We start from the raw sequence: 26,043 nt of genomic DNA on the forward strand, positions 1-26,043 counted from the left end.
TGCATGACCAACGTGTACTATTCGGCAATAGCCGGGGGGCCAGTATTATTTTTTCTTTGAGATTCGTGCAAAACGTATTTGAACGGTTAATATTTTCCAGAAAGTCGCGCAAAATATGAGATATCTCAGAGGATGCGAATTCTGCTAAATCAGTTCAGCTGTTCCCATCTTTTCTCACGAGTCGATGACTGCGAGGTGCTAAAAAGACGAGGAAAAAAGAGTCGGAGATACGAAGGAACTGGTTTGATCTGGCAATTTCCATGGCGGTAATGACGTCACAGCTGCTGAGGCCGGTACACCCTGCACACCGGTTCGACGAGGCCGCGCTGCTCCGGTACGCCACGGCCCACGTGGAGGGCTTTCCGTCGCCTTCCCAATTGGAGAGGTTCTCTATCACGCAATTCGGCCACGGGCAGTCAAATCCCACGTACTGTCTTGATACTGTTTCCAACGGGACGCCTCCAGTCGTTAAGCGGTATGTGCTGAGGAAGAAGCCTCCAGGTGTTATTCTCCAGTCCGCCCATGCAGTGGAGAGGGAGTATCAGGTAAGCTCTCTCTCTCTGTCTCTCTTTTCTTCTTCTAATTTTCTTCAATTAAGAATGTGATTTTGCCAAAGCTCCATATTTTGGTTAATTGATGAGCATTAAGTAAATGTTTTCTTTAAAATAGGCAGATCATAGTGAATTCAGTAACATCTAATTGATTCCAGTTGTGAATATTTCATGAATATATTCACATGAAAATAATTTATTCCCAATTGTTGATTCCTGTGATTAGATAGTTACCCCGTCTGTTATTCAAATCTGACATTGTTATGATTTATGAAAGATGTTTTTATGTATATCATCTGTTTGTTGTAACAGGTTCTCAAAGCATTAGGCGATCACACTGATGTACCTGTCCCTAAAGTGTTTTGCCTCTGCCATGATTCCAGCATAATTGGAACCCCATTTTATATTATGGAGTATCTAGAAGGAAGGATCTATGCAGATAACATATTAGCGGTAATTATTGTTTCCTTGATTAATCCACATGGCAGTACTGTTTCACTGAATTATCATAAAAGATTCTGAGCAAGATTTTTATCCATTTAATTCCAATTTGGGATAGTCTGGTATAAAACATTTCCTTCTTCAGACTAATAAAAGATGTAGACAAGAGTTTAACTTAATACAAAAAAGAAAGAAAGAACCAAACAGGAAGGTTAAATAAAGGTACCATTGTTATTGTTTTCATTTGATGTTCTTTTTGTTAAACTATATTTGACATGTAACAGGGAGTGGAACCAGACAAAAGAAGGGTTATATATCTTGGTGCGGCGAGAGCATTAGCTGCTTTACATCGAGTTGATGTCGATTCGATAGGTTTGCAAAAATATGGCAGAAGAGACAATTACTGCAAGAGACAAGTAATTTTCAGTATTTTATTATTTTATAACTATAATTTTCACGGCAGAGGTTGAAATGTTAATATAGTGAGGCAAAATAAATAATAAGATACATAATCATTTTCAATACAATCTACATACAGAGAAAAATATGATGGTTTAAATACAAGCATATTTTTAATGAACCGTCTTAGTGAAAATGAAAAGAAGTTTAATTATTTTTCTACAGCCAGGGTAGTGCGAGTGCCTTTCCCTGGCTCCATCTATCTCCGCCCCTGCCTAATCTTGATTCCAACAATGTCTATAGCCAAGGTATAACTGTTAACTGGAGCAAATGAAAAAAGTTTTTATTTTTTATTTTTATTTAGGTGGTCAGATGGGAGAGGCAGTATCTTGCTTCGACTGGTGAGGGGAAACCTAACCAATACCCTAAAATGCTTGAGCTGGCAGCATGGCTAAAGAAAAATATACCGATAGATGACTCATCGACTGGATCTGCTACAGGTCTCGTTCATGGTGATTACCGGGTTGATAATCTTATTTTTCATCCTACCGAGGTCAGTACTTGAATCAATTACAGTGATAAACATTTCTTCAATTTAAAATTTCAAATATGATGTTTACTCTGCACTAGAAATTTCAATGTTTCCTTTAACAGGATAAGGTGATTGGAGTACTTGATTGGGAACTGTCAACTTTAGGAAATCAGATGTGTGATGTTGCATACAGTACCTTGGTACCACCCTTTACCTGCTGTTATAATTCATACATTTTTTTTCTCACTTCTGCTATTTTTTTTTCTTTTGTAATCATAGCCTTAATTGGACAGTACCATTTCGCTTTTTTTGGCAGGCTTACATTGTGGATAATACACCAACAGAGAGTGACTCGATTGGTGGATTTGACTATACTGGTAGACCAGAGGGCATTCCTTCCCTCGAAGAATATTTGGCTGTTTACTGCTCTCTTTCGGTATACTACTTGTACTACTAATACTACTACTGTAATCTGTAATTAGTATTATTATTATCATTAGTACAGCTACTTCTATTATTACTATGACCACCTACAAGGTGCTACTACTATTGGGGTACTACTCTTTTTGTTAGTACAACTACCACTACTATTATTGTTATTACTATTATTATTATTATTATTACTATTATTTTTACTAATTTTGTTATTATTTTATGATTTTTTTTCAATTACTATTATTGTTATTTATTATATTGCTAATATTTTTATAATTGTTGTTATGATAATTATTCTCTTGGCACCAGGGAAAACCTTGGCCAGCTGAAAACTGGAAGTTTTACATTGCCTTTTCACTGTTTAGAGGAGCATCTATTTATGCAGGAGTTTATCACAGATGGACTATGGTAATACTCATCTCTTAACTAATTTTTCATTTGTTAACCTCATCGCCACTTTGTTGTTTCTAATTTGGGGCAAATGTGAATAGGGCAATGCATCAGGTGGAGAACGAGCTAGGTTTACAGGAAAGCTGGCTAATGCATTTGTTGATCATGCCTGGGATTTTATAAATCGCAAAACAGTCCTTCCACCGCAACCGCCTCTTGGTATGTTGTTATATCAGACTAATCAACAACCAGTCGGCATGGATTGACTGGCATTGATCTCTGACGGTGTTATTTTATTTTATTTTTCTTATCAAATACTGAAGCCTTTGGAAGCCTCTGATCTGATCATAAAACTGTGGAATGAGCCAAAAAGTGAAAAACCAGAAAATAAAATTGGGTTGATACGGGTCCTGTCACCATCAGCTCACCTAAACCTTGCTGGTACAGTACAAAAATATAGGATTGAACCCTGATTAGTTTAGCATAATGTGTTAACTCCATTCAAGAACCATAGGCCTAGCATAGGTAGTTAGTTTAGCATAATGTGTTAACTCCATTCAAGAACCATAGGCCTAGCATAGGTAGTGATGGGCCTTGCCTCTCCACAAAGAGACGCATGTTGAATTTCCGAAAGAGGCATTTGAAAAGAAATGACTGCCGGGATTAATGGGAGCCCTTAATTCAAAAAAATAAAAGTGTCAGTTCCATTAAAATATTAATCAACCTTTTTGTTTTACTTCTTTCCATCCATCTTATTTCACATTCTCATTAACTAGGTATAATGACTTCAGAAATTTCATCAAAGGTAGTAGATCAATATAAAGATACCCGATACTCATCGAAGGATACAGGCAAGTTCGTTCCCAGCCAGAAAGTTCTAGATCTCCGCAAGAAGCTAATCAAGTTCATGGATGAACATATATATTCATTTGAGACTGAATTTTACAAACTCGCGCATTCAGACAAAAGATGGACGATTCATCCAGAAGAGGAGAGACTAAAAGACTTGGCTAAGAAAGGAGGCCTCTGGAACTTATTTATCCCTGTAATATTCATTCTACTGCTTCTATTTATCTTTAAAAATATTATTTATTGTGATATAGTTTTCAACAGTATCCTCAGAGTAAATATGAAAGAAAGTTTTAATCCACTTTTCTTTTGTTGTTCATGTACGGTTGGGGCTAAGTTCTAAGTATATATTAAAGTTTGCATAATTAGACATATTTATAAACTCATTATTTTGTTTACTATGCATTTTGTTCTTTTTACAGTTAGACAGTGCAGCTAGAGCTAGAAAGCTACTATTTGGGGACAAAGCCAACAAAAATCCAAATGATCTTTTACTAGGTGCAGGATTATCAAACTTAGAGTATGGATATTTATGTGAAATTATGGGACGCTCTTTGTGGGCCCCACAAATATTTAACTGTGGTGCGCCAGATACAGGCAACATGGAGGTATTTTTTATTGATATTCATTGCATAAATAGGAAAAAAAATCATTATACTATCAGTTATCAAGTAGGGTACTTAACACTATATCTTAATTTAAATAATTCGTCAGTTGTACCACAATGATAAACACTCAGCTTGTAAATTAGCATAATGATTTTGTTTGCATGTTGTACCACAAGGATTGTCATCCCCATACCAGTTTCTTTTGGTATGGTATGCAAGCCTATTCTTATTTCAAAATTTGTTGTTTCATTTTTCTGACAAGGTAGTAACATCATTTTATAGGTGTTGTTGAGGTATGGAACTAAGGAACAGCAAGAACAGTGGCTTGTGCCTTTATTACAAGGAAAGATTCGTTCTGGTTTCGCAATGACAGAACCCCAAGTTGCCTCATCTGATGCAACTAACATAGAATGTTCAATTACCAGGTATTATGCAAATAAAACCCCACCCTAACCTCACAAACTTAAACTCTCATATTTAATCTTATGCTTCTGAGTTTAAACTAGACAAGGTGATTTCTACGTCATAAATGGGAGGAAGTGGTGGACCAGTGGCGCCATGGATCCTAGATGCAAAGTTCTAATACTAATGGTTAGAATCAGAAATCAAGAAGTCTTTTCAAGCTTTGCAATGCCAAAAAAGAAAATTGCTTTAATTTAATACCTGTGTTGTTTAACTTTTCCTTTCAGGGAAAGACTGATTTTTCAGCTCCTAAACACAAGCAACAATCTATGATCTTGGTTGATATTAACACACCTGGAGTTCACATTAAAAGACCCCTAATGGTTTTTGGATTTGATGATGCACCGCATGGACATGCTGAGATAGTTTTTGACAATGTTCAGGTCCCAGCTAAAAACATTCTGCTAGGTGAAGGTCGAGGTTTTGAAATTGCTCAGGTTAGTTCCTTTTCCTCGATCTGCAGTGTTTCTGGGTATTTCTTTCCTCTTAGTTTTGGGATTTTAGCAAAATGAACTATTTATATCAGCATTGCAAAAAGAACACCGTGATTTCTGTATTAGCAAATGTCAGTCCTGGGTTTTAGCAAAATGGCAAGGTGTTTGCCCTGCCTTAGCTCAAGAAAAGTAACTAATTTTTTTTGCTTCCGCCATGCTGATTTATTTGAAATAAGTTTCTGGCTCCACCCCTAGTGTCATATTTTTCCTATGCAAATGAAATTAAAGTAAAATTAGAGTGTGGATGAGTAAGTATGTCCATTCTTACTTTGTTTCTTTCCTAAAATATTTCTGGCTCCAACCCTTGTTACACTAAAAAATTCTCAAGCCTCTTTTTCTCCATTTATTTTCTTACACTTACCTAAAAAACCTGATTCCTATTACAAAGTCTTTGGTATTTTCTGCAAATACAAATGAATAGTAGTTTCGTTTCCTTTTTCTGATTTTGTGATCATTTGTTTTGATTTGAAAAATGGAACCAATAACAGGGAAGACTAGGTCCAGGGAGGCTGCACCACTGCTTGAGGTGTATCGGTTCAGCCGAGCGTGCAATGGAATTGATGGTAGAGAGAGCTCTCAAACGCAGGGTTTTTGGTAAAACAATTGCGGAGCATGGTTCCTTCCTCTCAGATCTTGCTAAGGTTTTTTTTTTAAGTAAAAATACTCGTCCAGTAATAAATTTGCATCTTGTGTCATTCTGTAATTACCTTATTTTCATCTGTCTTTCAGTGCCGGATAGATTTGGAACAGACTAGGCTTTTGGTTCTAGAAGCTGCCGACCAACTCGATCGGTTCGGAAACAAGAAAGCTCGAGGTATCCTTGCCATGGCAAAGGTAATTTTTTTCTCTTTTATCCCCATGTTTTATTTTATTTAAAATATATACATGGCTAAGATGAAGATGAGAATTACCAAAAACAATGTTTTTTGTAGGTGGCGGCACCGAACATGACACTTAGGGTGATAGACAGAGCAATGCAGGTACACGGTGCTGCTGGTCTGTCGTCAGATACTGTTTTGGCTCATATGTGGGCTAATTCGCGTACACTTAGGATTGCAGATGGACCTGATGAGGTCCATCTCGGCACTATTGCCAAGCTTGAATTGGTACGCTCGAAGATATAGGATATAGTAGTTAATGGAAATTGCAAGTGAGAATAAATTAGAATTGTAGATGCTAGGAATAAATACAAATAAGGTGGAAGACTTTTGTGGGATTCTAATAAATTCAGAAATTATTATTCTAATAAGAGAACTGCAATTAGATGGTGTCTTTTCTTAATTTAGTATCTTGTGACACTGTTACTTATTATTATTCTTCTTTTTCCCAACATATAGTACCAAGTTACATTTACCATATGAGAAAATGGTTATCATATCGTTTTGTCCCCAAATGGTTAATCTTATGTGTACAGTAAGCGATATATAAGATGAATAACCCTATATCACTATTACTAATACAAGTCTCTCTCTATAAAAGCTTGTGCCGAGAGAATCAAGCATCAAAAAAGAAATTCTGAATACACATACCCAAATTCAATCTTTTAATTAAGCCCTAGCATAAAAGGAATCATAGTTGAACTCAGTCATTGATCTCCTTGAATAAATGATGAGACTGTGAAATTGTTTGCATCAACCGAGCTATTGATGACATGATAACCCGGCCAATTGACCCGGCCCGTTGTATTTGCACCGGCTCCCTTGTTCATATACTCTCCGTAATACAACGTGTCGAGTGCAAATGTACCATTCCACGGCAACCATCCAGCCGGATTGATCAAGCTTTCGAGATTTGACTGCATGTAAACTGTCCTTGAATATTGCTTCCATGGCCTCCCGAGATAGGTCGAGAAATTTGACTGTACTGGTATCAAATCAGCTGCGGCCGCCACCTTGCAATTCTGGATCGAGATGCCAGTATTCTGATTTGGATCTTCTCTACCTTGTGCAGTGAACACATTGACTTGGTTCGGATCCGGTTTGCGTGCATACAAGTTGCAGTTTTGTAACACAACAGCTGCATCTTCAAAGATGAAGTCGATTGTGCCATAAACGTCGCATTCGCGGTAAAATTGCCGGAGGGAGTGCGTGTATAGTGTCTTGGTATCCAACAAAACTACAACGATAGAAGGCAGTGAGGTCGGCACGGACCCGCAATGCGACAGCCTGGTGCTTGCTCGGACCCGCATTCTCTATTGTTAGATCCTGGGCGATGAACCCGTTTCCAATCACAGCTGCACAAGTTCAAAAATGTTAACAATATTTTCTTGCAGAGTAAATAATTTTCTTAAAAGTTTCTCTGAAAATTAAAAAAACTACAAGGTAAATTGTTGAAATCATACAGAAAGAAAAGAGCATAAACCTCTATTTCTGTTGCTATTTTATCAAATCTAAAATGTTGGCATGTTACTTGGCATCTTACTTCAATATTGAAAACTAAAATGTTGGAAAAGTATGCAAGCAAATCTGCCCCACCAATAGTTACACGCCGTATGTCGTAAGAGATCGATAATGCATGGTGAATATGAGAAACGAAGCCAGCGTGCTAATCCTTTGTAATGCCCCCACATTATCTTCAGACAGATCCCCATCTGCCGACGGAGTGTCGTTAGTCATTACTCATTACTTGAATAATATGCATGTTTGTTTGTTTGTAGGGGTGGCAAAAAAATCCGTAGCTCGTAGTTCGATTGTGATTCGCATTTGATTTGTTCGCTAGTAGCTTATTCGTTATTAGACCGAGCTGTTAATGAGTCAATTTCTCACTAGCTCGGTTTAAAATTAACGAGTTCAATAAGGTGGGGTTAGGTTGCTTGCCAGCTTGTGAGCTAGTTTGACTAGGTGTCAATTTGTGAATCTGTATGAAGTTGTGTATTTTATACTGTCCAGCTCGGCTGAGCTTGGTTCAAAAAATTTGTATAATTTATTTTCTTCTTAAAATAAGATCCAACTAAACTTAGCGAGTTAGCTCGATCCAGCCCGTGACGATTTCCAGCTAAGATTTCAGCTCGGATTTCTAAAGTCAGCTCGCTCGTGACTCAAATAAGCCAATTCGTGACGAGTTCAAGTTAGACCCAGCTCGTAACGAGCCAACTCGTTACCACCCCTAGTGGGGACATAAAAAAGGATTAGCACGCTCGATACTATAGATCTTGGCCCGCCTCACGTTTTACGGATCCAGTAAGCCATAGAAAATATAAAGAAAATGACAATGACACTTCTAACCAAAAAAAAAAAAAGGGAAAAAGAAAACAACGACCCCGACCCGTGGCAACTGGTTACTATCCCTTAAAGAAAACAAAAATTTTATTATCCTAATCATGAAAAGGGGAAATTTTACAAAATCAGGGAATAAAATAATAAAGTTGGATTACGCGGCATTCGAGGTAGTGTATTAATCTCGGGCAGGGCACGGGCGGGCCGGGTATATCCGAGCAGGGGCACGGGTACGGCGGGTATACGGATATCTCGGGTATTTTTTTTCAAAAACCGTGCCTTGTCCTTCCTATACCCGTGCCCGCGGTACCCTTGAGGGGTAGGGCGGTCCGGATAGGTCCTTTTTTTTTTCTGTTTTTTTTTTGTTTTTTTCTGTTTTTTTTTTCTTTTTTTTTTCTTTTTTTTTCTGTTTTTTCTTCCCTGTTATTTTTTTTCTGTTTTTGTTATTATTATTTTTTTTACTTTAAAGCAATAAAATATAAATAAAAAATATAAATAAAAAAACAGAAATAAAAACAGAATATTAAAAACAGAAATTAAAAAACAGAAATAACAACAGAATTTTAAAAACAGAAATTAAAACAGAATTTAAAAAACAGAAATAAAAACAGAAATTAAAAAACAGAAATAAAAACAGAATTTTAAATACAGAAATTAAAAAACAGAAATTAAATCAGAATTTTAAAAACAGAAATTACAAAACAGAAATTAAAAAACAGAAATTAAAAAACAGAAATAAAAACAGAATTTTAAAAACAGAAATTAAAAAATAGAAATTAAAAAAACAGAAATAAAAACAGAAATAAAAACAGAATTTTAAAAACAGAAAATTAAAAAACAGAAATTAAAAAAACAGAAATTAAAAAACAGAAATAAAAACAGAATTTTAAAAACAGAAATTAAAAAACAGAAATTAAAAAACAGAAATTAAAAAACAGAATTTTAAAAACAGAAATTAAAAAACAGAATTTTAAAAACAGAAATTAAAAAACAGAAATTAAAAAACAGAATTTTAAAAACAGAAATTAAAAAATAGAAATTAAAAAACAGAAATTTAAAAACAGAAATAATTAAACACAACATATAGAAGCTACTATAAATCTAACCTATTTAAAAATAAATCTAAAATTTTCAAAAATAAATCTAACCTATTCAAAATAAATCTAACATTTTTAAAAATAAATCTAATGTAACATTTTTAAAATAAAATCTAATGTAACATATTCACAAAAATAATTCTAAAATTTTCAAAAATAAATCTAACCTATTTAAAAATAAATCTAGCATTTACAAAAATAAATCTAACATATTCAAAATAAATCTAACATTTTTAAAAATAAATCTAATGTAACATTTTTAAAATAAAATCTAATGTAACATATTCACAAAAATAAATCCGAATTTTCAAAAATAAAATCTAACCTATTCAAAACAAATCTAATTACTTCACATATTTTCAAAAATAAATCTAACATCTTTTTTAAATCTATGAAAAATAAATCCGAATTTCAAAAATGAAATCTAACATCAAAACAAATCTAATTACTTGACATCTAACAAATCTAACATAAACTAAATAAATCTAACATATTCAATAAATCTAACAAATTTAACAAATCTAACATAAAATAAATCTAATAAAATCTAATTACTTAACATCCAATAAATCTAGCATAAACTAAATTTACTTTACAAAAATAAATTAATCTAACATGAAATAAATGTAACATTTAAATTTCGCGGAAAAATCTTGCGGGAGGTGCCGAACTTCGTAATTTTGATACATTCGTAATTCCATTTGCGTATTTGTAGAAGGAATTAAATTTACAACTATTTTTTTTTAAAACAATAAATTTAAAATTTGAGAATAATAAAAATTTAGATTGAGATAATGAGTATTGGGATGGAGATGTGAAAATGAAGGTTGGAAGAGGGATATTTAAATAAATTTGATTGGAGTTGGAGGGATAAAATTTAAAATTTAAAAGAATAACAGAAAAAAAAAAATTATGTCCCATCCGGTCGGTCCGGGTGGGTCCGACCGGTCGGGTCCGGATGGGACTTGAACCAGTTTGGGGGGGAAAATTTGAATTTGGGGTTTGAATTATTGGGTCGGGTATAAGGGTACGGGTACGGGTACGGGTAGACGAGTACCCGGGTAGAGTAAAGTCGGGTACGGGTAAGGTCGGGTACGGATATGGGCGGTCCGGGTAGGGTCGGGTATTTGCCAAAAAAACAGGGTCCAGTCCAGTTTTTGCCCCTACCCGCATACCTGTTTACCCGACCCATACTCGGGCTTGGGCATGGGTACCCCCGGGCAGCGGGCACAGGCGGGCAGGGTAGGGTATACCCGACCCGGATATTATTAATACTCTAATTCGAGGGTAGATTGTGTAATTAATGAGCCCCACAATCTTTGTCTCTTTCTAATCTCCGAGGTGGAGAGAAATATTCTCTGCAGAATCCAATGCAACATTAGTGACTATTTTATTATATTTATTAATTAATTGTTATCATCCGAGTATTAACCTGTTTTATGTCCTCGGCTACGTACATGAGCGGATCTAAAGTCAAATAAGAGTGCTTCCTCACACATATTATTTCATACCAGTACATTACCAGTATGAATTGGTTGTCTCTGTTGTTATTTCTAAATAATAGAACTGACCCAAAGTATCTGAAACCAGAATATTCGAGAAGTTCACGAGAAAGTAGCATTTGTTAATCAAAAGCAATTATAAATTCTAATTTTAGTAAGAAGGAAAGATGTGTATGAAGAAATGTGGACTCCATCTGAAAACAATTTAGCAACTACAAATCCATGCTCTGCATCTTCTATGGCAGACGCCAGTTCCACTAAGCAGGACAGAGTTGGGGGCATTTCAGTAATTTCCTCCCATGACTCCATACTTTTAGCTGGTATAAAGGAGCTCTTGGAGCTTATCCTCGGTGAGCATATTATGGTTCCCTATATATTCAAGGACCAAAGGTTGCAATCTTTGTGTTACATAAGTACACTGTGTTTGCTCTTTTTTTATATCTTTGTTTTAAATTTTCAATAAAATGACCATTTAATGGACTGACTTGGGTAGATGTGGAAGATTCACTCCTGAAGTAAGGACTGCAATCCCAGTGAAAGGGAGATTAAAGCATATCAGATCATACGATTGAAAGAGATGCAAAGAAGGCTCTAGAGGTAAGCGAAACTCATATAATAATATTTCTTGTTTAGTATAACCAATTTGTGTTAACACTGTCAGATTAGTGTAACTAATCTACAAAAGCTGAAGAAATATAAAATTAGTCTAACAAAGTGATGTGGGTACACATCATCTTTTAAAGTCATCCATGAGGACCATTGTACCTATGCTGCTATGCATTGTCTACTATTGCAGCAAAGCAAAGAGCAGAACCAGTAAAGTTAAAAGAAATGCATAAAGATAATATGATATTAACTCAAAATGAGATGTACAGAGAAAACCCCACATCTTGCATCATAACCAAGTTTGTGCAAGCTATAATTTGATATCTAAATCTACCTTGTTTTATCTTTCTTTTAAACATAGGCATGGGCAAAGCCAAAGCTTGTCAAAACACTGTACATACTGGTACGCTCCTACCAAACTTGTTACCAGAAACAGAAAGTGAATATGCATGTTTTGTACATGGCTCTTGGGCTGTGAATGGACAAACAGGAATTGGTATTTGTTTCACACATCAAGGGACTGTAGTAGAAATGGTGTCTAAAAAAGTTCAAGCAATTAGTTCTATGTTGTGCTCTGGTTTTAATCGATGAGATGATCAGTATCAATGAGTGCCAACTTAGACTTATCTTTTTCCACACTCAGATCATTTAATTCTTTTTCATTTGCCTTTTAATTATTCTCAACATTGTATAGTATAAATTAATATTTATTTGTCTTTAATAATTAATTTTTTCATTCGAATGATTGTATTTATATACTGCAGTTTTGTTAATTGGTTATTTAATTATTTCTCATAGATGCTGCATCATTGTATTTATATAAACTATTTAGTTGTTGTAATTTTTATCATTTTAAATAAGTTTATTGTTGTTGTAATTTTTAGTTGTATGAATTATTTTAACCGTCTTTGTTTGCTGTAATTTTTAGTTATCAACTGTCTTTGTAAACTATTTAATCATCTTTGTTTGTTGTAATTTTTAATTATCAACTGTCAAGTTTAATTATTTGCACTAGTTTTATTTATCATAATTTGTATTTATGTATTTTATAGAATAAGATTTGTTCATGTGTTAATATTCAGTATTTTATTTATTTTTATTTGTTACCATAATTTGTGAAACTCAACATTATGTTATTGAGTTTTGGATGATGATGTACTTATAATATAACGTCATAAGAGTAATTTTTTTACTATTTTTTATTTTAATAATTGTTCACTTTCCTTATTTCAATTGTTGAATTGTTGAACACATTTAGAATAGACTAGAAGAGTGATCATTTCTTAATTCCATAATCCTTTTTTCTTCTCCTATTCCTTATCGTGTCGAACAGATCCTATATATATAGATTCTTAGTTTTCTATTTGTCTATATTGAATTAGAAAAAATAGAGCTGGTCTTTTTTTCGAGTTCTCTTATAATGTCCCCGTTGAAATGCACGGGCACGATACTAGTAATAGTTATGAAAACAAAGGAAATGAGGTTAATCATTTTGATGTATCGATGTGACTCTGATTCATCATAACTTTAACTCACAATCGTTTGGATGAGAGCTAGAATAGCTAGAATAGCGAAATTTGAGAATAGTAAATAAGAATAGAGAAAAAAATAGTGATTTTTAGATTAGTGTGAAAATGATGCTATTCGGATTAGTAAAAATGTTGTTTGGATTGTACATTTGGAATAGTGAATAGTTGTAACCGATAAATAATTGTGTTAACAAGGTGCTAATTAAGATGAAATATAGACAAGTGGGGTCTTAAACGAATTGTCACAACGTGGAGATAACATAAAGTAGTGTCAATTTTGTCATTTCGGGACTGTGTTGACAAAAATCTGAAAAATAATCATTTTTACTTCACTCTTCACATTTTCGAATAGTAGTTATTTCAACATTTACAAGGAATAAAAAATAGCAGCTATTCTAACTATTCTGAATAGCAAAAATATTGTTTGAATGCACATTGCTTCTATTTTTGACACATATACTCTAATAAAAGAATAAGAATAGATATACAGCCTAGATTTTAGGCGCTTGGGCTGAAGCCGAGTATAGGCCCACAGGAGCCCGGACAGTCCAATAGGCGGGTACGCCGAGACAGGCAACTAGACCAGCGACAAAGGGTTTATTTATTTTTTTGAAAACTTGGTAGCTACTTGGATACCAAGGTTCGTGACTAAGAACAACTCCAATTGTACAGCCTCCCTTCGAGAAAGGTTTATTTAACAAAACTCGGGGCCTCTTGCTTCCGAAGCCATCGATCGCCAGAAACCTAAATCGAACAGGAAGAGAAAATGCAAACCCTAACCGTAGCTCGATCGCGATCCCTTCTCCTCTCTCGTGGCCTCTCCTTTTTCGTTATTCCTCCTCCTCCTCCTCCTCCTCTCTTATCATCATCACAGAATTGTTGCGCTGAAGGGAGCAATGTTTCGGTGTGGTGGGACTACGAGAACTGTTCCATCCCAGCTGGAGTTGACGAGGACCAGATTTCGGACAGGATCGTTTCAGCCCTACGGTCCAATGGCATCAGTGGGCCCGTGTCCATCAATGCCTTCGGTGACATAGGAAACAAGATGCCGTGTGCCACTCAGGAAGCTCTAAGCTCCACCGGAATTAGCCTCGTTCATTTCCCGCCTAGTGAGTAAAGGATTATTGCATGTTAATTATTTGTTAAACCCTGGCCCATATGGATGCCCGTGTCTATTAAGCCAATTTTCATTCTGATATGTCTAATTAATTTTCCCGTTTTGCTTTTTAATTATGATTGCTCCGTCTTTTTGAGGTTGCGTATTAAAATTTGAATGAAAGTTTTCCTTTTTGAAACTTCCCTTGTGGTGAAAATCATGTATATTTGGTTTTAGTGCACCTCCTAACCCTATCTAAAATTATCATCATTTAGAAATTTCTCGAGTCAGGTGCAAAGATGATGTTATTTTTGACTGCAACACCAATTTTGTTAGCTAAGTAGGATGCAGAGAATAGTAACCAGATGAATTGTTAAAAATGTAGTTTAATGACATGAGCTTTCACCACATTGAATTACCATCAAAGTCATGTTGCCTTGTTGGTATAATGGATTTTCAATGATTTTTTCTAACTCATCAAGCTTTTTGGAAAATTTAATTGGTGTTTTGCCTAATAGTTTTGAGTTAAATTCTGCGACTCATTTATGGACCTTGTATTTTCAAATTCACAATTGACTATTGACCCAAACAAAAAAAATTGCATATGGCTAATTGAATCTCAATGTGACAGGTGAAATGTACAGTACAGAGATGTTGCTCAGGACCAACTTGATGAGTTGGACCGCACATAATCCGCCACCAGCCCATTTCTTCCTCATCTCCGGTAATCGTGATTTTGCGAAATTCCTTCACCGCCTCAGGATGGATAACTACAATGTTCTTCTCTCTTGCAGCCATATACAGGTCAAAGCCTCCCTATATTATGCGGCCACGTTAATGTGGCCATGGATACCGCTTGTCAAAGGGGAGAATTTCACCCCGCAGCAATTCAATCATCCTCCTGTTGGGATGTATGGGTCATGGTATGGACATTGCAAGCCACTCGATGACCCCTTTAAGAAAGGTACAGTAAAAGCAGCATCCCCCCTATAGCTATTTCACACACAAAGTTGCACATATAAGCACCTTAAAAGAAGGAACAAAATGTAATTTACTAATACACTATCAAGCAAAATTGGTTACTGCAGAAAAAAGGCTGGCAGTGGTGCTCAGAACTTAGGATTAATAAAGGAGACCATACAAGTCTGTTTTTTCCTTCTGATAATTATGGTATCAATCACTTACCAGATTGCCCCAAAATGCATTGTTGAATTGCATAGTATGAGAATTGAGCATATATTCCAAAACCAGGGTCAGCATGGAGGTCAGCATGGAAAATGTCAAGGCCTTCGTATCAGAAGTGAACAGTATATGCCGCGTCCTTCACTCAGCCTTTGTAGCGAACTCAAGAGCAAGAATATTTGCATGGATAGCTTTAGGAAGTACTCCAATCTCATCAACTCGATGCCTTCTGCTGCTTTGTTTTCATTGGGGAGGACGCTGAAACTATGGTCACAAGTCAAATGAAGCTAACCTGTTTTATTTATCGTGTGGATGTCACATATGCAGCCTTGCAAAGTGTTTTTTAAAACATTAAAGAGCATTCTAAATATTATGATATATGTGGGACTAATTATTTTATGTCTTATGATATATTTATATGCTTTGACCAAATATGTCAAGATGTGTTTATCCATATTTCCGTTACTGTTTTGTTTTAAGATGTGTTAATCCATATTTGAGATTTCAAAACATCCTCTCTTTGAAATCTTTCACTAATCATGTGGTTATCCTTGAATCGATGCCTGATTTATTAAAATGATAGGTTGTGTGGTTGGAACCGATCTATCATTTTGTATTTAGTTTTTATAAATTTATAAATGAAAAAATTGTGTCAAATTGACCTAAAAATACAATACCCAAATTAGTGAGCGGATATTTATAGCACTAAAGTTGTCACAATATGCATAGAAGAGAACCTGCCGTAACACCTATTCAAGTGACATGCAACAGCCAACTCGACTAGATGTCACTAGGCAACATAATAAATAGGGTTATGAATTATGTCAATGTTCAATACGGCTAGATTTTCAACAGTCTTGAAGTCAACTACTATATTTACAAGGTAGCTTTTTGTGCATTATGAACAAAAAGATAATCTATGCACGAAAGCAACAAAATACAACAAACTGGATATAAAGAGACTGCACTACCTTATTATTATTATTATTACTACTACTACTATTATTTTTACTAATTTTGTTATTATTTTATGATTTTTTTACAATTACTATTATTATTGTTATTTATTATATTGCTAATATTTTTATAATTGTTGTTAAGATAATTATTCTCTTGGCACCAGGGAAAACCTTGGCCAGCTGAAAACTGGAAGTTTTACATTGCCTTTTCACTGTTTAGAGGAGCATCTATTTATCCAGGAGTTTGTCACAGATGAACTATGGTAATAATCTCTTCACTAATTTTTCATTTGTGAACCTCATCACCACTTTGTTGTTTCCAATTAGGGGCAAATGTGAATAGCGCAATGCATCGGGTGGAGACCGAGCAGGGTTTTCATGAAAGCTGGCTAATGCATTTGTTGATCGTGCCTGGGATTTTATAAATCGCAAAACACTCCTTCCACCGCAACCGCCTCTTGGTATGTTGTTATATCAGACTAATTAACAACCAGTCGGCATGGATTGACTGGCATTGATCTCTGATGGTGTTATTTTATTTTATTTTCTTATCAAATTAAACACTGAAACCTTCGGATGCCTCTGATCTGATCATAAAACTGTGGAATGAGCCAAAAAGTAAAAACCCAGAAAATAAAATCGGGTTGATAGGGGTCCTGTCACCATCAGCTCACCTAAACCTTGCTGGTACAGTACAGAAATATAGGATTGAACCCTGATTAGTTTAGTATAATGTGGTAACTCCATTCAAGATCCATAGGCCCAGCATAGGTAGTGATGGGCCTTGCCTCTCCATGAAGAGACGCATATTCAATTTCCGAAAGAGGCGTTTGAAAAGAAATGACTGCCGGGATCAATGGGAGCCCTTAATTCAAAAAAATCTAAAAAAGTGTCAGTTCCATTAAAATATTAATCAAGCTTTTTGTTTTACTTTTTTCCAACATCTTATTTCACATTCTCATTAACTAGGTATAATGACTTCAGAAATTTCATCAAAGGTAGTAGATCAATATAAAGATACCTGATACTCATCGAAGGATACAGGCAAGTTCGTTCCCAGCCAGAAAGTTCTAGATATCCGCAAGAAGCTAATCAAGTTCATGGATGAACATATATATTCATTTGAGACTGTATTTTACAAACTCGCGCATTCAGACAAAAGATGGACGATTCATCCGGAAGAAGAGAGACTAAAAGACTTGGCTAAGTAAGAAGGCCTCTGGAACTTATTTATCCCTGTAATATTCATTCTAGTGCTTCTATTTATCTTTAAAAATATTATTTATTGTGATGTAGTATTCAACAGTATCCTCAGAGTAAATATGAAAGAAAGGTTTAGTCCACTTTTCTTTTGTTGTTCATGTACGATTGGGGCTAAGTTCTAAGTATATATTAAAGTTTGCATAATTAGACATATTTATAAACTCATTATTTTGTTTACTATGCATTTTGTTCTTTTTACAGTTGGACAGTGCAGCTAGAGCTAGAAACCTACTATTTGGGGACAAAGCCAACGAAAATCCAAATGATCTTTTACTAGGTGAAGGATTATCAAACTTAGAGTATGGATATTTATGTGAAATTATGGGACGCTGTTTGTGGGCCCCACAAATATTTAACTGTGGTGTGCCAGATACAGGCAACATGGACGTATTTTTTATTCATATTCATTGCATAAATAGGAAAAAAAAAAAATTATACAATCAGTTATCAAGTAGGGTACTTAACACTATATCTTAATTTAAATAATTTGTCAGTTATACCACAATGATAAACACTCAGCTTGTAACTTGGTATAATGATTTTGTTTGCATGTTGTACCACAAGGATTGTCATCCCCATACCAGTTTCTTTTGGTATGGAATGCAAGCCTGTTCTTATTTCAAAATTTGTTGTTTCATTTTTCTGACAAGGTAGTAGCTTCATTTTATAGGTGTTGTTGAGGTATGGAACTAAGGAACAGCAAGAACAGTGGCTTGTGCCTTTACTACAAGGAAAGATTCGTTCTGGTTTCGCAATGACAGAGCCCCAAGTGGCCTCATCTGATGCAACTAACATAGAATGTTCAATTACCAGGTATTATGCAAATAAAACCCCACCCTAACCTCACAAAAAACTCACATATTTAATCTTACGCTTCTGAGTTTAAACTAGGCAAGGTGATTTCTACGTCATAAATGGGAGGAAGTGGTGGACCCAGTGTTGTAAAATGCAGTTTATGTGACCGTATATACGGCCGCGTTTGCGGCCTTGCACCGCATAAAATCCGCCTATGGGAATTAATTTTGCAGATTTTAGCTAACGGATTCATAAAAATCAAAATCCATTACCGCAACTAAAAATTATGAAGAACTCCGAATCCCGAACCCATTAACTGAGTCCCGGATCCGTCAGTTAATTTGCCCAGCGCCTCCCCAGTACTTTTATAAGCCCTCCATCGCATTGAAACTTTTATTTTGATACTGTGGGACTAAGTGCAGAAGTGCTAACCGGATGGGTGTGAGTTGTGGCTAAATTGGGCTGAGCGTTGGGCTAAATGAACTCTCAAATGGGCTGGATGCTTGGAAAATGAGAGACACCACTACGTACGTACAAATGCGCTGGGCTAAATTGATTTCATGCAGTGAACTTCTTTAATATTGAGGCTCTAAATGTCAACCTGAATAGGTGGCTGACCTGATTTCATGCAGGGAACTTCTCCAACTTTTATATGACTAGTCAAGTGTCCGTGGGTTGCAACGGGATCGAAATATTATTTTGATTATTTTTTTAAATGTGATTAATTTAAAAATTAATTGCATAATCATATAGTAGTTAATAATGAAAGCAAACAAGAACGTTAGTATTTCATCCTAAAAATATCCAAGATGATTACATATTTTTAAAATTGCATCACATTCAAGATTTATTCTCTTCTTTTTGTAAGCAATTCTTGTGCGCTTTCAATCATAAATGGTATAAAGGGCCACATATATAATTTCAATATTAAAAAAGCCACATATATAATTTTAAGATTCAAAAGGGCCACATATATAATTTTAAGAGAACAACATACAAAACAGATTTCCAAAACCATATAATATACATTTAGCTCTGCACATTCTTGACATAGCGTCTCTTGTTAGACTTCCTCTTACACAAACTTCCTCTTACACAGAGAGTTTCTTATTAAAAAGATTTCATCATCTATTGTTGTGCTGGGATCTTCTTCAAACTTTCTTTTTATCTCTTCTCACTCACTCAGAGTCAGATGAATCCCGTTTACTTTCAAGTATGAGTTCATTCCATATTCTTACAACACAATGCAAAGATGTCCATGATGAAAGTAAATGTAATATTCAAGTAACTAATTGATAAAATCAGTAAAATACAACACAAAATTAAAACTCAGTAAGACTATAAATGATTTCTCAATATATAGTACCTTAACATTCCTTGCAAGACCATCTATACCTGTCAGAATGCCATAGGGCCATCGTTTTATACCTTTAATCCTGCACCACATCTTAAGAGTGGTCTGGCTCACTCGGAGCTCTTCTACAGCTTCATTTTGTAGTTTTCTAATCATTGGACAGACCAACTCAATAGATAATTCTCCAACTTTCCTCCTAAAAGTTATAAAACTTTACAAGCAGTTTGAGCCTTTTAGTAAACAATTTGATAAATTGCTAGTGCCTCATTTTCAATTTGATCTTCGAGTCTTGTTCTTTCTTTAAACTCCCTAGTTCCATAGAGATTTACACATGACTAAAGAAAGTTATTGAACTTTTTATAAATTATAGTATGTTAGATCCATAATAATTTTTAAAATTATAGTAATTGAATAGGCCCAACTTAGGATTGACTTAGAAGTAATGTTAAAAGTGCAACAAATTAATCTTGTCTCGGGGTCATAAGTAGGGTTCCTAGTAAAAGGGTAAACATTCTCCTAAAAAAAACATTAAACAGTGCAAAAAAGAAAAAAGCATCCCAATGTATGTAGAGAGCCCATCAGATGGTGAAATTGATTCATAATTTGTCATGGGTGAGGCTATGGTACTATGCATAGCGCAGATTGGTTAGTACTAAGAATCAATTTCATTTTGAATGTCCAAATAGTCGATCCAATCTGAACTGTTCAAAGTGATTCCCATTGCAAAATGTACATGCAGTCTAAATTTTATATTTTTTTACTATTTTTCTGGATAGGTAGAAAATCACTACTTTTGAATAGTCAGAAAATCTTTAGATTAAATAATTTCCTACCTATCTAAAAAAATAGTAAAAAAAATTCTAAAAAATATAAAATTTGGTCTACAAGTAAAATTTCATATGGAGATCATGTTGAATGGTCTATATCGATTGTTTGGACTTTAAAATGAAGATATTGATCCATAGTATGGACCAATATGCGCGCATAGTATTGCATCCTCACCCATTTGCCATTTTAAGTTGATCTCGAGCACCATAACTCTCATGTACCAACAAAGATTCTAAGAATAGAGGATACCTGCTGGCAGCTGCTTGTTCGGTACCAACAACAAGAGAAATAATCGGGCTTGAAAGAGGAAGACCCGACAAGGAATAAAAGTCTTGGACTCTTTTCCAAATTGCTCTTCTCATCCATTTCTCTCCTTCCAACACTTACTACAACTGCTTATAAACAAACCTTCTATTATTATTTTTTTGCTTTTATTTGTTTTCAACAATTCGATTGCTGCGAAAGTGCAAATACATTATCAAGTGAAGCGGCAACAAGTTCATGAAAAAAAATATGAAATAAAAAGTACTATCCAGATTTCCAAATGTTGCAAAATAAAAATTACTAAGAGCATCTCCATACATAAGTGTTAGCGAAATGCAATTGTAAATAGCTGTCAAAGTTGAAAATGAAATGCAATTGTAATTGATTTCAAATTCTCTACGTCCATGCAATTGCAAATTAATTGCATATCTGGCCACGCCAACGTTTTGTTGGTTTTTTTTTCCGTTGACCACTGATACCAAATTATATCATTCAAAAAACTAAAACTACATGCTTTGAATAATAATTTCCTCTCAAAACAACCTGAAATGAATAATTTCCAATAAAAAATATAATTTCCGAGAAAAAATGAAAGTAGAGACATTGGAATTTAATATAATTAATAAAAGACAATTGAATAATATTATAATCTACATGAATAATATAACAAAACAATCTATGTTAATAACAAAGAACTCGGAACATATAATAAAATGAAATAATACTAAAGCATGACATTTTTTTTTTAGGAAAGACCCATAGGTATATTGCATTAAACGATATAGTTCAAACAATTATAGTACCATAAAAGAGAACTTAGAAATTGAAAATAAGCCTCTAAATTAAAAGAAAAGATAAACTGAAATCTATAATTACATCTAACTGCCACTATCCATCATTTCGAAAATAAGAAGAAAAACAAGGAGCTCCTTGTATGTTTGTCATCATTTCCCATCTGACAACCTATTTGTTTGCTACCAGCATCCTGAATTGGCACCATCTCCATGACTTTAAAACCCGAACTGATCCCCATGTTTACCGGTAATGACTCCTATCTCGTACCAGTTGTGTTACATGTACCAACCCCTTCTCACTCCGAATGAAATATTGTAGGCCAGTTTCGGTATCGTGGTTGTACCGTTTCTGCAGTCCAGTTTTCCAGTACGCCCTCGAAGGTCATTCTACTCCTTGAGATATTAGCTAACTCATGAGGCAGCTCGAGTGCTTCCCGGCACACATGTTTGATTGTGATCGTGTTGTTGCTTGATTGGAGGAGTGTTTTACATTGCTGAATTGCAGCGGGTTTATACAAAATTATATGGTTCCATCACAAAACTGCAACAGATTCAAACATTAACTTCTTCATCAGACCAAATATTATCATCATTAACATATTTCTCTCTTTCATCCTCCACAATCATATTCTGCACTATTACACAAGCTCTCATAATTTGTTCTATAGTCTTCTTACACCACAACTGTGCCGGACCACTAATGATAGCGATAATAGAAAGAATAGAAAAACTGGTCTATATTACTCCAAGAAAGTAGAAAATCACCTGCAAGAAATGTTTGACACCTCGTTTAGAGCTAGGGTAGAACTAATACCAAATTACTGGTGGGCCCCCTCATTTTGTTTTGTTTGACACCTCGTTTAATCCTCCTCGTCAGAATGCTTATCCTCATAAATTACCGGTGGGCCCCTCTTCAGCCTCAGCTTCATCAATCTAGAATGAATTCAACACCATCATATGATCTCAATTAGTACATAATTAAACAAGGAATAAACAAAAAAAGAGTAGAAAATTATTCTGAATTTAATAAATGCAGAGGAATACCACACTAAAATGATAATATATACAAGTAGATAACTTCAGTGTTGAACCAATGTCAAGACTCTTGAATCAATTTTCAGTAACAGAACAATTAATATAATCAAAACATGATAAAATTTTCTACATGTTTTCAAAATATTATATAAAAAGTTCTCGTTTTTCCTTAATTTCTACAAGAACTATTTAATCCACATCATATGAATAGTCTATAAAGGAATATGATATCTTAAACCTTAAATTCAAATGACGCTGAACCCACCAGTACTTCAACAGAATAAAATGTCTACAATTTTTTTCTATTTTCTTGTTTTCTTAAGACAATTGTACCAGTATTTAAATTTTTTTACTGTTAGGTTTCTCTTGCATATACCAGTGTACCAGTTTTGCTTCTTTCTTAGGAATTATAACACTGCTGAACTTGTATCTCATTAATCAATGCTTATAGCTTTCAATTAAAAAAAATACTTTTATGTGACAATTGCATAAGAAATTAGCAAAAGAGGATGATCAGGAGCTATTACATTATGATTTTGTAACAGCAATGAATCGATAAACCATTTATTCCTCTTATACCCCTATACAAAATCAAAGGCAAAGAAGCTCTAATCGGATGTCATGGTGCTTTCACCAAAAGCGATTCAGAGTTTGGTTTTGAATCAGTTCTTCGATTCAGAGTTTATTTCCTTTACGATTAATAAAATTTACAGGGCCAATGTGCAAAATTATATCGACAGATCCTAATTTCAGCTCAAACTCTGAATCACTACTAAGTAGAACTAAGTTTGATCCAAAATTATATTGACAATTTTCTCCGCCAATATGCAAAATTATATGACGATTGCAATCAGCTCAAACTCTGAATCACTAAGTAGAACTAAGTTTGATCCAAAATCGCCAAGGAGAAAATAAAAAAGAAATCAAAGGAAAAGGAGCTGAATCAATTGGAATTGCAACAACAGTGAGACAATTTTACTTATTACAAGTCTCCTTTTTTCTTTTTCTATTTGTAACATGTACCTTTTTTTAATACAATATAGGTAGGTTCTTCTCCTGCCTACTAAAAATATATATATTACAACAAGATTATTTCCCACACAAGTTGAATTATAAAATTTTACCCAACAAATACAAGAATATTATTCACAAAAAAAACAGTTACGTAGAAAGAAAATGCAACAAAATGCTTTCTTAGGAAAATTCTTTAAAATCCAAAAAATTGCATAAACAATTCAAAAAACGTTTACAAGTATGAACAATAGAAATAATTAAGGCATCCACCTATAAGAAGAAAAGAAATCCAATCTGCACACCACCTCTCAAAAGAGCACCACCTCCCAAATATTCATTTGCAAAATCAGCCTCTAAAGCTTCGTATCCCTGGTCCTCTATAAATCCAGAATTTATCACCTAGTTTCCTATAAATAACAACATAAAACAAACATTGACCACATTCAAGAATAAGTTTGCTGTTTGCATATAACACCAATCATGACAGTACAAATGTTGTGAGTTTTTATGGGAAAACTTGTCAATTTTATAGGAAAATTGCTTTTTCCATGCACTAATTCGAACTGAGATATTCTCCTATTTGTCAATTTTATAGGAAAATTGTTATTTCTATGCACTAATTCGAGTTTGACAGATTCTCCTATTTCTTTACACCATGCAAAAAGAAATTCTCCTATTCTCCTATTTCTTTAGACCAAAAGTAAGTCAATGTTAATTTGACAAATTACTCTCTGAATAGGATAAAAGACTATATAAAAGCAATTCTCCTATTCTCCAATTTCTTTAGACCATTCTCCCATATAAACACTAATAGCAGCATCAAGTACCTCCATAAGAGAACATCTATTAATTGACAAATAATGAAAAGTAACTCAGTGTTAATTTGACAAATTATTCTCTGAATAAGATAAAAGACCAGAGAATTTGTACCGAAGAGCTAATTTGAGCTTCCTTTTTACCCAAAAAGTGAACATTTATGTTTTACCCAAGGGGTCTGTCACTGTCAAGTCATGATCTGCTGAGTCATAAATTCCATTTTAACCTTATCTGCTAATCCAGTCATAAACAGATCAGGTTAGTCTTGCCTAGTGGGTTTTGCACACTGTAACATTGAAAGTAGAGATATTAGGAATTACCAGATTGTCATCTCAATTCTCCAACAGCTTGTAATATCTCAGTGGTCCTCTTGAGCTCAGCCTGAAGAGCTTTGATAGTTTGCTTTGGTTCATTTTCAATGGCTAGTGTATTCACCATTCTCAAAACCTTTGTGTTTGAGCTTGTGTAATCACCATGACCTAACTGTTCAGATTAAAATTATATAAATGTTATTTTTATTGTTTTCGATTTTCAACTTCTTCTTTGTTTAGGGTTTAGGGTTTAGCCCAATTGAATCAAGAACTAAGAACGAAACATTTCACTTTACTAAAATCAAACAGAATTATTCTATTGCATTACAGGTAATAAAAATTATTTACCATTCTCTGAAACTAAGTAGGATATTAGTTCCTATATGAGAAAAATTGAGTCAAATTAAAAAAATACAACAAAAGATTGGGTCAATTTAAAAAATGTAGCAAAACAGTACCTTAGATTCAAGTTAGGCAACCTCGTTGCGCAATCGATCACTGACCCCCGTAGATTACATCAATCAACCCTCTCAACCCTCTCCTTCGCCTTTTTCATTTCTCTTTGATTTTCCCATCTGAGAGAGTCGCGGAGAGGGAGAAAGAGAGTCTCAGAGCCGTCATCGTACCCCTTGGCCGCGAAATGGAAACCCTAGAGGCGCCATCGTTGTCCTTCTCCCTACCTTCTCTCTCTCGCGGCGTATTGAAAAAGGAGGCCTAGATCAGTGCTTCAAAAAAAAAAAAAGAGACGCGTATTCGCCTTGGGAAGAAGCGAATACAGAGAAACGCGTTTTTCTATTTGTTTAAGTGAAATAATTTCTATGCGGTCTTTGATGTAGCGAGTATTTTTCGAACTAAATTTAAACTTTTACACTTTTGACAACATGAAACAGATTCATAAAATCAGAATTTATGATTAATGGCTGAGATTGAAAAATGATTTTGATCAGTGGCTGAGATCTTTTGAATGGATGGCTCAGATCCTCTCTGGACAGATAGATGTTTGGATGCCAAAAAATCCAACGTGATATTAGTAGTGCTGATTGGAGACATTTTTTATTTTTATTTTTTTTCCTAACTTATATATTTGAAGATATTAATTTTTTTTATATTTATGGAGACACCACTATGTACAAAATCCGCATATATAAGTTCGCATTAAAATCCGCATATGCGGCCGCATACCGTATATGCGGTATGCAGTGGCATTCCGCATACTGCATGA

The 26,043-nt window shown here is 34.5% G+C and overlaps 2 protein-coding genes and 2 pseudogenes across 4 annotated transcripts; 3 read left to right on the plus strand and 1 right to left on the minus strand.

The window, feature by feature from the left end:
- The first annotated feature begins 141 nt into the window (after positions 1-141).
- On the plus strand, positions 142-6,427 carry IBR3 (acyl-CoA dehydrogenase-like protein). The gene is made up of 16 exons (XM_078304262.1): positions 142-545; positions 864-1,004; positions 1,277-1,408; positions 1,756-1,944; positions 2,046-2,123; positions 2,240-2,359; positions 2,668-2,766; positions 2,850-2,967; positions 3,525-3,793; positions 4,020-4,205; positions 4,488-4,630; positions 4,712-4,796; positions 4,895-5,104; positions 5,650-5,802; positions 5,891-5,995; positions 6,094-6,427. The coding sequence occupies exons 1-16, from the start codon at positions 261-263 to the stop codon at positions 6,283-6,285; spliced, it is 2,505 nt and encodes an 834-aa protein (XP_078160388.1). The 5' UTR covers positions 142-260; the 3' UTR covers positions 6,286-6,427.
- A 319-nt stretch (positions 6,428-6,746) lies between these two features.
- LOC144555299 (pectinesterase pseudogene) lies at positions 6,747-7,349 on the minus strand (annotated as a pseudogene).
- Positions 7,350-13,806: 6,457 nt separating this feature from the next.
- On the plus strand, positions 13,807-15,822 carry LOC144556172 (uncharacterized). 2 transcript variants are annotated; one of them, XM_078304675.1, is made up of 3 exons: positions 13,807-14,219; positions 14,838-15,170; positions 15,395-15,428. In XM_078304675.1, exons 1-3 carry the CDS (start codon positions 13,877-13,879, stop codon positions 15,415-15,417), a joined length of 699 nt encoding a protein of 232 aa, XP_078160801.1. In that variant the 5' UTR covers positions 13,807-13,876; the 3' UTR covers positions 15,418-15,428. The 2 variants fall into 2 exon arrangements, with proteins under 2 accessions (XP_078160801.1, XP_078160800.1); XM_078304674.1 differs by lacking the exon at positions 15,395-15,428 and adding an exon at positions 15,458-15,822 and having other exon boundaries at positions 13,809-14,219.
- An 856-nt stretch (positions 15,823-16,678) lies between these two features.
- LOC144555300 (putative acyl-CoA dehydrogenase IBR3 pseudogene) lies at positions 16,679-18,571 on the plus strand (annotated as a pseudogene). Its single transcript, XR_013512024.1, has 5 exons — positions 16,679-16,808; positions 17,317-17,585; positions 17,812-17,997; positions 18,281-18,423; positions 18,502-18,571. The product of XR_013512024.1 is annotated as a putative acyl-CoA dehydrogenase IBR3 pseudogene (transcript).
- Positions 18,572-26,043: the final 7,472 nt, after the last annotated feature.

This window comes from Carex rostrata, chromosome 6 (assembly GCF_964058835.1).
Source record: "Carex rostrata chromosome 6, lpCarRost1.2, whole genome shotgun sequence".
Classification (NCBI taxonomy): Eukaryota; Viridiplantae; Streptophyta; class Magnoliopsida; order Poales; family Cyperaceae; genus Carex; species Carex rostrata.

What these genes read in the sequence shown, in the direction of transcription:
- IBR3 (XM_078304262.1), top strand. Translation starts at nt 261, where the DNA reads ATGGCGGTAATGACGTCACAGCTGCTGAGGCCGGTACACCCTGCACAC. An exon ending in ATGTTGCATACAGTACCTTG is followed by an intron (nt 2,124 to 2,239) that starts GTACCACCCTTT and finishes TTTTTTTGGCAG; the next exon opens with GCTTACATTGTGGATAATAC. An exon ending in GAGGTTTTGAAATTGCTCAG is followed by an intron (nt 5,105 to 5,649) that starts GTTAGTTCCTTT and finishes AACCAATAACAG; the next exon opens with GGAAGACTAGGTCCAGGGAG.
- LOC144556172 (XM_078304674.1), top strand. Translation starts at nt 13,877, where the DNA reads ATGCAAACCCTAACCGTAGCTCGATCGCGATCCCTTCTCCTCTCTCGT. An exon ending in CCTCGTTCATTTCCCGCCTA is followed by an intron (nt 14,220 to 14,837) that starts GTGAGTAAAGGA and finishes TCAATGTGACAG; the next exon opens with GTGAAATGTACAGTACAGAG. An exon ending in CGATGACCCCTTTAAGAAAG is followed by an intron (nt 15,171 to 15,457) that starts GTACAGTAAAAG and finishes TTCCAAAACCAG; the next exon opens with GGTCAGCATGGAGGTCAGCA.